General features: G+C 38.1%; 1 protein-coding gene across 1 annotated transcript in view; it reads right to left on the bottom strand.

Annotated features, from left to right (window-relative positions):
- The window catches only part of LOC122834274 (plexin-A2-like), an 84,528-nt gene that overhangs the window by 10,916 nt on the left and 57,625 nt on the right, over positions 1-15,987 (bottom strand). The window contains exons 15-25 of the mRNA XM_044122562.1: positions 14,669-14,805; positions 13,970-14,137; positions 10,183-10,276; positions 7,748-7,987; positions 6,793-6,936; positions 5,847-6,081; positions 5,211-5,353; positions 4,254-4,522; positions 2,775-2,841; positions 2,307-2,453; positions 382-541 (exon numbers count right to left, since the gene is read on the bottom strand). Of these exons, the coding sequence (XP_043978497.1) occupies positions 382-541; positions 2,307-2,453; positions 2,775-2,841; positions 4,254-4,522; positions 5,211-5,353; positions 5,847-6,081; positions 6,793-6,936; positions 7,748-7,987; positions 10,183-10,276; positions 13,970-14,137; positions 14,669-14,805 (1,804 nt within the window). The remainder of the gene's footprint in view (positions 1-381; positions 542-2,306; positions 2,454-2,774; positions 2,842-4,253; positions 4,523-5,210; positions 5,354-5,846; positions 6,082-6,792; positions 6,937-7,747; positions 7,988-10,182; positions 10,277-13,969; positions 14,138-14,668; positions 14,806-15,987) is intronic.

Raw genomic sequence — 15,987 nt, 5'->3', positions numbered from 1 at the left:
GCACTATCAGGCGATACCAAGACGGTGGTTTATTTACTCTGTGTGAAGGTGCATGCCACCTAAATTTGTGCCGCATCACTCAGTATCAGATGACATGCCGTGGGTGTAAGCCTTCCTGGAGTAGTCCTGTCAAAAAGGTTTAATGTCACTGTTGGGGTGTTGCTGTGATTCCAACTGCAAGCAGGTATGGGAAGGATGCGGAAACAACGGAGGAGCTGATGTCAAACATTCTCTGTAATTTGTGTTAACATGGCCACTGTCAGGTGAATCTTTGCCGCTGTGACATTATTCCAACAGGTTGTTATGCAGTTGGTTTTCTTTCAGAATATATTGCATGAGACAGCTACTATGATCAAAAGATTGTCTGACTCACTCACTCACCTAGGTCCATGTCTGTAGCTCGAGGTCGGGTGGAGTATGGCATATTTTTGTACACAGCATCGAGGATCTTTTCCTTCACCTGGGTAATTGTGTCACAGTTGAGAGCCTTGACTGGGATTTCTGGGCTGTTCTCATTGTCGGGGTTCACACAGCTCAGCATCTGGAGATCCAGGACAGAGAGAGAGAGAAACCCACAGAAGAAGAGAAAGAGAGAGAGAGAGAGAGGTGTTGCTTGGGAGGTCCTTTCATTACCTGCTCTTCACCAAGATGTCCTGGTGGAGAGCATCTTGGCTTGAAATGTAATTTCACACCTCCAGGATGTGACTGTGCAGCTCTGGCAGCAGTATTAAACACGTAATGAGACAGAGCCTCTCACACTCTCCGACACGGCGATCAGAGAGGTGTCATCTTGTCGCTGGCTGGCTCTGCTCTGCAGCTGAAGCCAGAGGGGAAACGGATTCTGATGGGCTGCTGGAGGATCCCAGCCAGCTCCGTTTGAGTAGAAATGTAAAGGACAGAGACGTGTATTTGGCTCAAATGTTGACTTTAGTGATTAGGACAGACAAAATTAGCAATTTGGCAGAGTCTCTGCTCCTAATTATATTTAACAGTTTGAATGTATAAAGCTGCCTTTTTGATTTTTGATTTTTTTTTTGCATATGAGTGGACAAGTGAAACAAGGAAAAGCCTATATGCAGAATGAAAACAGGGTATTAAGAGGCTCTGTTGTCCTGCTGTGGGCATTTTGCTGGTGTGGCTGGTTGATTTGTCTTAGAGGAACATGATTTATACTGATCAGTGTCCTTCTGATTGATAATCCTCATTTCAAATTAGTCATGCCAACATCCTCATCTGTAGGACACAAATGCATTCATATACCACTTTGATTTTATTTTTTTGTATCCTCTTGACACATTACAGTGCCTGCCACATTGTTTTGTCTCCCTGCTAAAGAATTAAACAAAAACATGGCTATAGGAAGTCCATAAGTTTTTGAAATGGCCATAGGATGTTTTGTGTCAGGTGAACTATCTCCATATTAATTTAGTCATGTTTTTTTAGATGATTATCCTTCTGAAATATACATTTTTAGTTTTTGGGTGAATTTTATTCAAGATTTTCTGGTATTTTATAAAGGGAGCTTTACGCCTTTGAAGGGAAGTATGCCCAAAGCATAACTGATTCTTCACCATAACTAACAATTCTCTTGAAGGGCTTTTCACTGTATTATTTTTCCTACGTTTAACACCACATCTATCTGGAATGTATCCTGATGAAAAGCTAAATCTTTGTATTATCTGACCAAAAGGAAATGGTTCCAGGCAAAAACCCATCAGGGCTGCATAAACTCCACTTATTTATGTTTGTGAGGACTGAATAGGATTTTTCTTGGCTCCCAGAGGTCCTGCTGGCATATTGATAGTATCTTATGGAGACCTTGTCACCCCAAGAGAAAATCTTAGCAGCATTTATCCAACAGACAACTTTGGACGTTTCTCTTCCATCCCTAGCCACTTTCCTTGGTAATAGTTTGAAAGAACTATCAAGGGCAGATTTTATTTAAGGTGTTTTAGTTATGAAAATAATTGTGGAGTGCTTCATGATTCCAGTCAGTAGCTCTCAGTTTGGTAAAAGAACTTCTCTTTGTATATAATAAAAGTTTGCTTATGAAGATTAGAGTTCAGTTCAATCATCTTTCAGCTTGAAGAAAACATCAGAATGTGTGTTTAGACTGCTCATAGAGCCCCAAACATTGTGCTTTGCATCCAAGTGCATTCCATATTTTTCCTTTAATTTGGCATATGTTGAGACATTTTCATTTAAAACTGTTTATGAAACTGTGAGGGTTGTTTTCCAATAGCACAACATATTAATACAGACTAAATAGATGACTTTTTTCCATTATAAATGCTTTTCTGACTCACCAGCATTTTGTATTCAATCTGCTGCCGGATGAGTTTGTCTTCACTTAGGGAATAGCGTGCCTCCCCTGTGATGGAGTCTATGGGTCCCTTCTCCATTTGCTGTTTGATGGCACAGAACAGCATGAACAGAGGCTCCCCAGCACACTCCTTTGTTTTGGAAGGAAACCAAGCAATTGGATTGAGAAATGGGAGAAAGAAGGGATGAGTAAGAAAACAGATTTCTATGTGTCGGTAGATGAGACGTGACCTGCTAATGTGAACATTCTGAATCAGGAAAACGACAGAGACATTCAACCTCACTGGTAACAAAACTCTTTGATAGTGTGGAAAAGGCATTTATAAACTCAGCCACAACAAGAATTTAGAGGAGTCTATTTAAAAAAAAATCAATACAAAACATTTTAAGGAGCCTGTAGTACATCACAGTGATACCGGTAGCAAAAGGAACAGAGAATGACTTTGTTTTACCTTGAGAAATTTGTGAAGCAAGAAGGCAAACCAATTTGTCAGCATCTTCTCTGCCACCGACTCTGTTCTGCAAGACGAGAAAGAGGCACACTCATTCATTATCAGGAGGCGTCCCGCAGAGAGCTGGAGTGCTCTGATTATTTTTTCATTATTTTAAGACTGCCGGTGTTGCGACTTCAAGATCTAGAAAGAACAGTTTAAGAAATTTGCGCTTGGCCGTTAAGCCTCAGTGGACACACACTTCACTGTAATGTCAGGTAAGTGCTGCCAGTGCACAGCACTTATAGGTTATGACATAATTGTCCAGATTAAATGGCTACTTTAGGTGTCTCACACTGTTTTTCAATGTCTGCACTTAGCTACTTTACATGAGTTCAGATTAAAAGATGTCTCGATTGTCAGACACTGGAAAAAAAGCTAGAAACTATATTTTTCAATCAATAGCAGGTTTAAAGCTTGCTGCATTATAGACACACTTTTTGTTTTTCTCCACAACGTTTTGGCCCTTACCTGAATTACAACCTTAACCTGCAGTGATGCAACCGTCGATGAGACCCTGTTCACCTTTTTGAGTGTGTGCAGAAGATTAATAGGTTTTGGGCAAACAGCTTTTTCTACTGGCTCTTATTTGAACTTAGCCTTATATATAATGAGTGTCAGAACACAAGTTTTCTCCCCACAAAAGTCTCATGAAACATTCAGCAGGCTGGTGTCAGCACAGCAAAAAAAAAAAGAAAACAATCGCTAGATAACTTGAGGTGGAGCGAAGAGGGAAAGAGGCAAGAGAAAGGAGAGGAGGAGAGGTGATGGGAGAAGAAACGTGAGCTACAGCTGAATGTTTCATGAGGGGGCATACAGAAGATAAGTCAGACTGACAACAACTATGCTACCACTGCACTCACTCTTCCCCATTAGGGTCTCTTCCTCTGCCAGTCCCTCCCACTCTCTATCACTTTTAACACTCCTGTCTCTCACCTGTCTGCTCAGTCACCCTGTTCCTCAGACTTGCAACCAGTGTTTCACACGGCTGCACAAAACGAAGCTGAAGAGAGGTGGGCTTCTCTTCACTGGCCTAGTTACTCAACCATCAAAAGGGTGGTAACTGGGCTGGAAAGAACAATGCACTGAGGAATTAGCTATGCTAAAAGATAAGCAGCACTGATCAGGACAGGCTGGCTTTCTGTCGGAAAGGTTTTCTAGTCACTGCAGTGGAGCATTCGTGCAATTCTAGCAGGAAAGAACACAATCCTGGTGAGCTTTCTTTCATATTTTTCTTTGCATTTTTGCAAATAGACTTATGAGATTTCTTTGACTAAAGTGGGAACAGATTACATAAAGAATAAAATGCAAGTTACAAAGAAAAAGGGATTAATTTTTCTGCATATGCATGAATGTGAACTTTAACCAACACCTGTGGAGGTCAGTCCAAACCAGCTCAAAGTACTATTAATTCTGTCGAAGAAGGTTATAAAATAATACCTCCGGAGGAGCAATTTGGGGTGGTTCTTGCTCTCCAGGTTGCGCTCTATAAGGTCCGAGAGCAGGTGTTTGAGGATGTCTGTGGCATACTCCAACCGTCCTTGCAGGGAGGTCATGATGAGTGAAGCGACATAGCCACGGTCTCGCATGGAGAAGGAGCGCTGCGTCTCCAGTGTGCGGATGAATGTCAGCAGGAAAACCTTGTTATTCACCAGCTGAGCAAATTGCTTCAAGGCTTTCTCCACATTCGCCTGTCCACTCCCAGGAACCTGCATGCATCACGCACAGTCGCGCACACACAAAGATGTGTACATTTATTAAATAGCACTTGCAGAAGGATGAGTCAGAATGTGTGAAAAACGAAAGGAAATTGACACGACAGTTCTCACAGACCACCTCCAAGGGCAAAGTGCAAACCAGAACAACTCATGTGTCTGCAGTCTTTGCTATGTGCTAATCTTGGACTCATCTATTCTTCAGTTGAAAAGAAGGGTCATAATTTTTCTCTCGACATGTATAAATTCTAATTTTTACACTAATTAAAGGGCTTCGCTTTAAACAAAATGAGATGCAATCAGTGAGTTCTTAGAGAGTACATGTCATTGTGAACGTAATATTGTCTGATTAAGGCAATTGTAATTTAAGCAACTTACTGATTTTGACCTTGTGGAAGTTTTCCTGCAAAATATTAAGTGGCATTTGATTTCTCATCAGGGTTTATTCAAAAATGGATATCAAGTGCATTCAAATTAAACCCCTGAGATGTTGACAGCAATAAAAAGTAACATTTTTCAATCTATCACCGTGACTACAGGAAAGCAGGGTGGCAGAAAATATTTAAGATGTTGTACAAAATGATCTAAAACTTCCATTATTTTGACTTATTTATTGGAGGCAAGAGGTCAACATATTTAAGTTGCATGCCAGAGCTGCAGCAGTGCTTTAAAGTCTCCTCACCTCCAGCTCCCTCAGTACTGGATGATCATCAATGCCAGGAAACAGAACCCTCATTGCATAAGTGCGATAGTCCAGGAAGGGGATGCCAGCTCTATCCAGATCGCTGGTTAACTCATTGATGTCGGTCTGTAGCTCAGCGAAAGCTGCACATCACAGATGACAGAGGTGTTAAAAAATTCTGCAATAATTTCAGAAGGCGTTGTTCTATTTCAAAGATCCAGCATGCACAATGTTTGCACACCAGTAGTTTGAACTGTGGCTTGCAAACAACTGAACATTCTCCACTGTCACTATAGCCTTCTATGAAAAAAAGCTAATTCTAGCTGCTTGTTAGTTTATGGTTTCTCTTCCTTCTGTATAAAAGACACACAATTGCTGCAGGTTGGGGGTGCTATTTACCTGGAATTTTCAAATTGCTAACCAATGACGTTTACTTCTACACTAGCTAAGAGCTATGTAGTTGAGTTATATTGCATTTCTACCAATACTGTACTTTCAGAAGTCTTTATCATCATGCTACCTTCAAAATATTGAAACATTTCTGGTGCAATAGAGAAATTGCAAATAAAAATTTTGTTAGGAAACTGACCAAATTAACTTTTCCGAAAAAAAATTAACATCTCGGACATCACTCACCTTCTTTACACTCCAGAGCTACTCTGGATTCCAGATTGTCCATCTGCATCTGCAGGCGCTTCAGAGTGAGATCATTCTCATGAGACTTTCGTCTGTAGGCGAGCAGGACGATGACAACGATGATGAGGAGCAATCCTCCGCCAGCCGCGATGCTGAGAATAGCTGGCATGGTGAGCAGGCTGTCCGATCGGATGTGAACTTCTCCAGGAGAGATATGCAGTCCACCTACCTGCACCTGATAATAATAATAATACAAAACGACAAAAAAAAAAAATCATCTTAAAGCGGTGCTAAAAAACAAAAGAAGATTTTTAAATGACTAGTCAAACTGTAGTTTACTTTTTCAGCAATCAAATTAGAATCTTTTCAAAAAGCATTTCAAACTGTTTTGACTTCTTGGACATCCTTATCAGGAAGCTGATATCTCTATTTTAGACACTTTTAAAAAAATTAATCTTAGACATTTATTGTTCTGATTAAATTTAGTAAATTTAGCATTTTGTTAGCTGTAATCAAAATGAACATATGAAAAAATGACACTATGTGTGTAATGGAGATATGAGTTTCACTATTTGAATAAATTAGTTGCGTGACATTCTAACTTTTTGAATTGCACCTGTATAGTAAAAAATGGTCTTGTCATGTTTTCGTTTGTCCTTTTTTTAAAGGCCAGAACAGCCAGCTATTCTCTTTTCGGCTCTTTTGTCATTATTTGCTCATTTGTCAATAATTCCAGAGGACAATGTGCTGTAATGGGGAACCTACCAGACCATAAGTGACAGACAATGACAGAAAGCCAGCGACTAACTGAAAGCCAGCCGTTGACCCAAAAACAAAGTGACGTAAAGAAGACCACTGACCTACAGACAGCAGCCCACAGTCAGGCATGCAGACAAACAGCAAAATAAAAATAAAACGGACGGATGAGGATGACATTAAGACTCACCAGGACTTTATGTTGCCCGGTGAGGTTTGGTGGCTCGCAGAGTAACTGAGTGTCTGACACAGTAAGAGAACAGGGGGTATCTCCGATCAGCACAGTGTAATTCAACCTGGCTCCACCGGAGGCAGATGGCACCAGGTTACGGCCCTGTTAAAACAAAGAATCCATCAACATTTTGTATTTTATTGACTACTTTTGATGAAATTTTTAACAACAAGGCTATCTTGATCAAAGTTCATTTCCTTATTAGAATCAAAAAGTATGTTTAATGTTCACTAAGTGACAGTTGGATGGTCACTAATTACCTTTACTTGAGTAACATTTAGAAAAATTGTATTTTCAGGAATAGGCTTCCTACACCATAATTTTTTACTTGTGTAAAATTACTATGAAGTAACACTACTCTTTCTGGATACTCTAGCCGCTGTGAGTAACTTCACTCACAGCGAAGAACAAGCTTTTTTAAAAAACCAAAAGTTCATGACTCACAAACACACACCTGCATAATTAAAGTTTCAGAATTGATCTAGAGGACACTAGCACCCAATATTCACATTTTAAATTGTAAACTGACACAGAGTCAAAATGCGCAGGGAACATTAGCTTGTTTAGACTCAAACTCATATTCTATCCTGTTCCTTCAGCCCAAGCAGAGCTAACAATTGCTAACAATCTATTAAAAGTGTAAAAAACACAAATCAGAGAGAAATTTCTGGCAAAATATAGGATTGGTCTTACATATGTAACTGGAATTATTGCATTACAGAACATATGCTATTTTATATCAGCAATGGTAATTTTAAGAAGAGCCAAGAGCTCAGTTTAAGAACTTCAAAATAGGCTACTCTATGTTGTGTGCCTTTCTTAAAGTAAGTAGTGTATCAGATCAGTTGCATTACAATGGCATTAAAAACAAAGTTCTGTAAGTCTATGATAACCCAAAACTTCTCTGACTTACTTTGAGAATGATGGGAGCGCCTGGTTTTTGCTCCAGAACACCTGAGAGGCTAAGGGGCTCCAGGTAAGGATTTGGGTAGTAGACAAATCCCGTGTTGTTGTATGTGAGAAGAGCTTGGACGTTGTTGAAGACAAAGCCAAACTCATCCACATGTTTTATTGTCTCCTGGTCGGCGGTGTAATCCGCCTTCAGAGAAGGGGCGAAGCAGCTGATGGTTGTTGTGTTCAGAACTTTGCAAACCTGCAGAAAGATGAAATCTAGGTTCCCATCTTAGACTCTCTAAAACATATCAACTTGATCTAGAATGTGTCTTATAGAAACCAGTCATTCGCTGAAATGACCTTACATCTACTAGCTATTCTGCCCCAGGTCATTTCAAAATGTCATCGCTGGGCATGGATAAACAACTTCATATCCTCACCGACAGGATCCCGAGGTCAAAAAACATGATTAGTATGATGCCTCAGGGGTTGACGTGCTCAGGTATGAAGGCTGGAGTGCCTGGTAATAACGCATTAGAATTTCATATGATGTTGCTGTTGGTAAAATTTAGCAAGTTTTGAAATAAGCTGGATTAAAAATATTTTAGCTGTAAGTTTTGTAAATGATTGTGTCAATCGATGTGAATCTAATCTTGTGCAAGGTGAAAAATGTTTGAATCTTAAAACAGGTAAGCTTGATGTTTAAAGTTGTATCATTCTTTGAGGAACTTGGAGGATTTGCTGATGCCAAAAAAAGATTTTAGGCACCTAGTGAGACACCTGCACCAAAGGTCAACATCACCTTCGCATCTGTTATTGCCTTTGAAGATTATAATGTTACATTACATTTCCTGACTTTGTAACCGGGTTTATATAAATTTCAGGTTCCACAGGACAAACGGTTCAAAGCTAGTTAAGTGTTCTTCCTTTATTCTACACATTTTGAAGCTTTCAAAGTTATGCTTTCAAGAGGTAACCAAAAAAGAGGCGATCAACTTTCTTTTTTTCTCCCAGTGGATATTTTCTGCAGCTTATTTGGTTAAAAGTTCAGCTTTAATCCCTTTATATCTTCTTGTTGCCAATGACACAACAGAACATGCAATTTTAATTGACTGGCTCAAATTCTGGGCTGGCATCAGTACCACACCACTTAATTAGCTCAGGGCATATCTCTAACACACAACATTTTCTGCATACTGGCAAGACAAAAAAAATCTTTTTTACTCGCATATCACCGCCAGCTCCAACATTCCTGTTTTGAAATTGTTAAAAAAAGAAAATACTTCCATCGTTGTTTTTCAGGCAGTCTCATCAAATACCTGTTCTAGTATTGATTTTTGAGTTATTTGCCTTGAGACTTCTCTGGCAAATCCCTGAGTGGTCAAAAACTACAAGCTGAGGGTGCCTGAAATTTTGCCATCAGGACTGCAACAGTATAAAAACCATCCATCACTTTGAGCAGCTCAGACAAGCAATCTTTACTCTATATATAACCTTCCAAAACTTCATTTTTCCAAGTCAGTTTTCAGAATTGTAATTTATGTGAACAGCTCCAATCTCTGACTCTTTTTAGATGTTTTTTGTTATGTTTGATCTTATTTTTTGCAAGGTCTCTGCTTTGTAGCAGAGCAACATGCCATCAAAAACAACAAACCATCAGTTAAATTCAGTTAAAATTAAATTAACGACATGGAGTTTCAGATATATTCATATACCTTGAATTTCATTATGCAAAGAGCAGCACAAAACTGTCAAGCAAACCTTTAAATAACAGAAATATGAAAAATATCTTTACTCTGATACCCATGACAAATTCCACCGCTGCAAATTGACTTCAGAAGTACGTAATTAGAAAACAGAATCCTTATGTGTGCAATTTAATAAAAGCAGCCAAAACACCCATGGTAACATTTGAGGCGCAAGATAGATCAATAGCCCAGGTTGGAAAAAGTTGATAAAAAAATAATCTGAGCTAGATTAAAAAAAAAAAAAAAAACACTTCAGAGATCACAACTGACTGATCTATGGCCCAGTCAAAGTTCCTGCCAAACTACTGCAGTGTCTGTAGCTGGACGTGCTGTTCACAGATGCTCTCTATCCAGTCTGCCTGAGCTTGAATTATGTTGCAAAGAAAAATATACAAAATATTCAGTCAAGATGTGGAAAGCTAGTAAAGCCATGCTGCTGGGAGAGTAAAAGCTAATTCTATAAAGTATTCAATCAGTAGGGATAGATGCATTCCACACTTTTCAGACTTTGTAGATCATACATATGCACTACTTGTGTTGATCTATTATAATCCTAATAAAACATGTTGAAGCTTTTGATTGTAACACGCAAAATGTAAAAGGAGCATGAGTGTTTTAGCATGGCACTGTGCAAATCTACTGTGCATTTGTGTAGATGCAACATGAATTTGTATAGATGCGATGTGCTAGAAGTTGTCTTACTCACATTGACAGATTCATGGCCAGCATATTTGACTCGGACCCGAGGTTCTTGAACCACATCCAGGTTTGTCCCAGTCACCGTCAGGGTGGTGTGCCCGCTGTTTGGATAAAAGACGTGCAGTTAAAGCACTCTGCACAAGATATGAGCTGCTGCCTATTTCTTCATGTGTTGCTTCAAAGGAAAATGAAATTCTTGTAATTTTGTCAGAGTGCTCTTTTGCTGTAGCTGTCCAGGCTTTCTGAAGGTCTTCTACATTTTTTTTCTTTGAACATTGTTGAATTTTTCATTTCATTTCAGTCTTGTCCTTGTACCTTACGATTTTGAGAGTACTTTTGTATTTGGTCATACCACTCAACACAGACCTATGAATCCTTCAAAGAAAGGGAACGAAATGTAAAAGATGACCCAATGCTTACAGAACCCACAAAAACCCATTTTAAATTGCACCAGTTGGCAATTTCAAAACAGCTGTCAGGGACGACAGCACAAAATGTTCCAATTTCTATAGATGCATCTGCAAAACCTATCAAAGTTAATAGAGTTTTACAGGAATAAACCAGTATTTTTTAATCAAGAAAGTAATTCATAAAGAGCTATTAAATGATAACCTGCCATATAGAGGATGGATAAACTGAAGAGGTGGTTCTTTTTTTATAAAGAAATCCTCTCCTTAGGATTCATCTGCATTTTCAATAAAAAAAATATTTAAGCTATCTTGAGCAGAAAAATGGTTCATTCTTAAATTTGTATTTTCTCCCCTGGATACTTGAAAATACAAGCAGAAACACCAATTACACTGCAAATGATCACGTATTAGACTGAAAAAAATACATGTTTATTAAATAACGTAGTTTCAAGACCTTCAAAAAGCCATAAAACGCCTACCTTAGGACATATTTAAAACACATGAAACCCGGTTACTTGGAAGCAAAACATAAAAAAATAACAAGATTGGGGAGGTTTTTACACACCACTGAATGTCAAAGGAATTATTACTTAAACATGTATGCATACACCAAACTCCAGGTAGCCTGCACATGAACACAAGCTGCTTTTTCCTCAGTGATTTGATTAGAGCGGCAACCACAGAGAGACCAATCTTTTTCATCAACATTTCCCAGATAATTTGCATTAATGCATGTTTGAGGAGGTATAGCTGGTAGCTCGCCCTTTGTTATTGGGCAGAAAAAGAAGATCAAACGGAGAACCAGCTGGCTGCTATTTTATATTCAGCATTGAGTGTGAGACTGGCATAGCATGAATACAGGTGCTACTTGTTTACATATCTGACTTGGATTGGATTAAATAAAAAAAAAAAAACACGCTCTAATCTTTGCACAACATGTGCTGCAGTGCAAACTTAGAAAATGTTTGGAGCTAAAGAGTACACAAGCTGGAAAGGATGGATAAATACTGGGAGAGAGATTGGACAAAAATGCTGTTAAACTGTCCAGCATGGTGAAACTAACAGAGTCCAAGTACCTTCTCTTCTCACACTTCAAAGGCCACCTAAGCTTGTAGGGCCTCGTAGTGGGAATGCACATTATGATGAGAGCTCTTGATTGCAGCTCCACAAAGCTCCTCCTGTCACCAGGCTGTGGGCCAAGGTGACTCAAGGTGACCTCCCTAATCTGCAGGGACGTAGTGTTGCGTAATTCCGCCCAAACCCAAATTAAGTGCCATTTATTGTTGGTCCTATGAAGGCAATACAGTCTTCATTTGTGTTAGAAATGTTTGTCTGGATGATTTTTACGTTTGTTTTTGCTGTTTTCTGCTTTTGTCTGTCCATCCATTACCAATGTCAAAAGTTGCTTATCATCTACTATAATTCCAACTTCAATACATCTTCTTTAAACTTTCCGGTATCCAAGTCCCAAAATTATTGATGTCTATGAAATATACTACTATATTTGTTTATGGTCACTTGAAGAAAAACTGCATCTCCCCAAAATTACAAAACAGACTAATAAAAAACACTGCCATAAGATATCCAAACAGCAGCATTACCCAGTAATGAAGATTTATTTTTTGTCATTATGGAACAATTATGGAAAAACACAATTGAAACCAACCTGGGCTCATGCCAAAGCATAACTGCTTCCCTTGTTAAATTACAACTTAATTTTGATCAACTATCAAAATTAACTTAATTTTGATAGTTAATTAACATAACTATGTTGTTAATTAACTATAAAGTTAATAGTTAATTAACTTACCTATTAAGTTAATTAACGTTTTGCAACGCTGGGTTAAATTTATACATGGTGTAAATCTAACAGCATTACAGAAAAAGAAACTTCAGTTTGACAATGAAACATGATGTGATGGTTTTGTTTTGCTTTGTTGCTTTAGGAAACTTGGACATCTTGCTGTAGACATTTGATCTCTGGCAGAAAACCCGGAGGTAGAATACACAACAATATTTTGTGTGTAAATAATTTAGTTTAGAATGATGAGTGAGCAAAGATTCTAAACATCAGATCATTCCTCTGTTTCAATGGATAATCAGTTCAAAATGATTCAGATCAATATCAACAAAAAGGCATAATTAGAACATTTCAGCTCATTTGATGTTTTTTCTCTTTAGAAGCCTGTACTGAAGAAATCTTGAGGTCTACTCTAACAATAATCACAAGCATTTTGTCTCTGCTCTGATACTGCTAAGTCTGAGCACTTGCAACTCTACATTATTCCCAGAGAAAATCTCAGATCATTCAAAATGCAGTAGTTGAAGCACTTGAAGGAACATAGCTTTTCAATACTGGAAGCTCTTCACGAGCTTTCGGCAAAATTCAGAACTCATTTTAAAATTCTTCTCACTAACAAAGATCAATACTAGAGCCCCACAGTGTCTTACAGATCATCCATTCTGATAATGTACTAAGTAGGCCCTTCATTCTCAAAATGCAGGTTTACTTGTGAGCTCTCAGGACAAGAACAGGCTGCAGAGCCTTCAGCTATCAGGCTGGAAATCAGCTAAACAGCTTTAATTCAATGGAGACGCTTTCTTTTTCTTTTCTATTATGCATAAATTTTTTTCTATGGTTATGAATTACTAATGGATAATTTCATACTAACATTTTGCTATAATATTCCGCTGTAAAACCTTTAAGCACTCTTCAACTTAAAATCAATACAAATATTGTATTTATTATTTTTATTTCTGTCTGCCTTTTGTTTTGGTTTTTTCAGTTATTGCCTATGAATTGCAAAACACTTATGTTTACCTTTCACCATAAAATAATTTTTTGCTTTTCTTAAATGAATTTATTATTGATTACTGATGATTTAACAGTGAACAAAATTTCTTTCATATTCTTAGTATTCATTGAAGTTTGGTCCATTTGTTCTTGTCATTTATCCACTCACCTGTATGTAACGCATATGGGTTATTAACACATATCTCATTCACTAACTTCAATTTCATAGCATAACTTCACTTACCATGATGTGATAAACTGTTGTAGTACACTGACAACATGTTAGCTAATGTTGAAACCATAGACATAAATATGTAGATGCCTCATTCATGTCTATGGCTAATACAGTAAGACAACGGCAGGTAACCGTGACAACTAGTGAAAGTTTAAAGGCAGGCTGGCTTTTTTTGCAGTCAAGTTGTGCGTTCCTCTGCTGTGTTTACAAACAAAAAATCCCTCTATATTCCATACACAGTAGTTAAACAGCTCTGAATACTTCACTTTAAAGTACATCTAACTTGACCTGTGTAGATGACTTCATTAAATGTCAACGTAACACATAGAGAAAGAAAATGTTCCTTGTGTAGTACCTCGCAATGCTCCACAGGGGTTCAATGCGTTGCACTGTGGGGTCTTCAATGTACTCAAAGGTCAGACTTCCAGGAGCTTTGGTCCTGTCGACACTCAAACTGACTTGAACCGGTCCCGCGCCCATCAGTGATGGAGCTGCAAAGCACACAATCTGTGACATGCTCCTCCTGGTGGGAGAACCAAAAGAGAGAATTATTCATGCTTTCGATTGTGTCTGCCCCTCTTACTGCTGCAGAGGCAAATCCCTGAATTCATACAGTTATGAGCCACGCATGAATGGAGAGGATTCATTATAGCCTGTCCCATTTCCTGCTTGTTGCAGTCATATTGGGGATGGAAACTGTAATTAGAGGGTGCTCTTGCTAATGGCTCTTTTGCTTCACCTACCTGACTGCTACAATGTGCAAAATTTTAACTTAAAATAGATTTCTATAAATACATGGAGAAAGAAATATCTTATGCGGGTTTCATCACTTCCTCACCAGTCATTACTTATTCCTAATTTAACATGCAAGCACACACTTGCATCTAATGTGCACGTTTTTGAATAAATTGACTCTTCCTGAGTTTGATTAAAACAAGAGAAGGCTAATTTGCTAATACTGTGCAAAGGCAATCTTACTCAAGTGCCTCTCCATCTGGGCTCCAATAGAAAGAAAGATTACCATAACATCAGTGGATATTATCATTAGGCTCACCTGTACATTTCGCAGGTTTGATTCCCAAAGTACACAGTGACGGTGCTTCCTGCACTCAGATTCTCTCCAACAATGGTAACCTTAGTACCCCCAGACTCAGGTCCTCTGCCTGGGGTCAAAGCCAAAATGGTGGGTATCTATGGACAAACAAAATCTGTTAACAACTAAACCCAAATAGTTGAATTATGTATAAAGCTGCCTTTATGCAGAGAACAAAATATGTTGTTAGAATATAAATATAAAATAAATATATCATGAATTATACATTTCCACTGTGAAAAATTTCCTTGATATCTATTAAATCCACAAATCAAGCTGACATGCTCTCTGTGATATCTGCAGTGACTAGCAAGATGTTCAGATGAGCCTGTTCATGATTTCTGTTAACATTTCAAGAAAATTTTTAACTTAACAAGTGAACCTGAACTGGATGTTTTTGCAGTTCCCTTAGCTTGCATAAAACAGCGTTTTTATGTATAAAACAGCGTTTTTATGCATAAAACAGCGTTTTATGCTCAAGGGCGTAAAATTGAGAAATTCTACAAACAAACTTTCTGCTTTTGCAGGAGGAAGTTGCCAATATTGTTTCCACTGGTCCAGGATTCTAGTGTCTTCTTGTGTGAAGCACAATCAGGCTTAGGCGCACACAAGACAGCAAAAATGTAATCTCTTAATTTTTGCCCCCGACTAATTTAAAACATTTCCCTTACAATGATTTATAAGTAGCTCTGATTAGGAATGTAGTCTTTATGTACTGTGAATCTGTCCCAAGCTTTAAGGCTCTCACAGAGTATTGTTTAAGATGTAATTTGAAAAAAGAAAAAACATGGTACAATTGTGGATTCTGTTCATAGGCAGCCATGCTCTCAAGAATCAGCTATTGCTGCAGTATTGCAGGTACTCTGGGGAATGTCTGTACTTTACTAATTAAGAGAAGTGAAAGATTTTAGCTGGATTTTATTTCAGGATATTAGAATATAGAGAGCTAAATACAAATTAAGAACACATTTTTCAGGTTTCATTTGAAATTTATTCAGTAATTTGTGTGTCTTTTTTTCACAATTGTACTTTGCTTCCCATTGGCTGGTAGAAATTCTTTACCCAAAAGGATTAAATGATAAAATTAATCTAGAAAAAGATTAATTCTTTTCCTTACATATCACAGTTGTATCCAACTTTGTGTTGGTCACATTTTGTCCAACACAAAGTGTTCCAGAAAGGAAGGCGCACATGCTGTGCAATGATGCAATGGATATGCTAATTACTACATGATGTCATGCATTAACACACAGTCATCTCTTTTGAAAGACATTACCTGA

This window comes from Gambusia affinis, linkage group LG07 (assembly GCF_019740435.1).
Source record: "Gambusia affinis linkage group LG07, SWU_Gaff_1.0, whole genome shotgun sequence".
NCBI classification, from domain to species: Eukaryota; Metazoa; Chordata; class Actinopteri; order Cyprinodontiformes; family Poeciliidae; genus Gambusia; species Gambusia affinis.
This window is presented reverse-complemented; position numbering and strand designations above follow the sequence as displayed.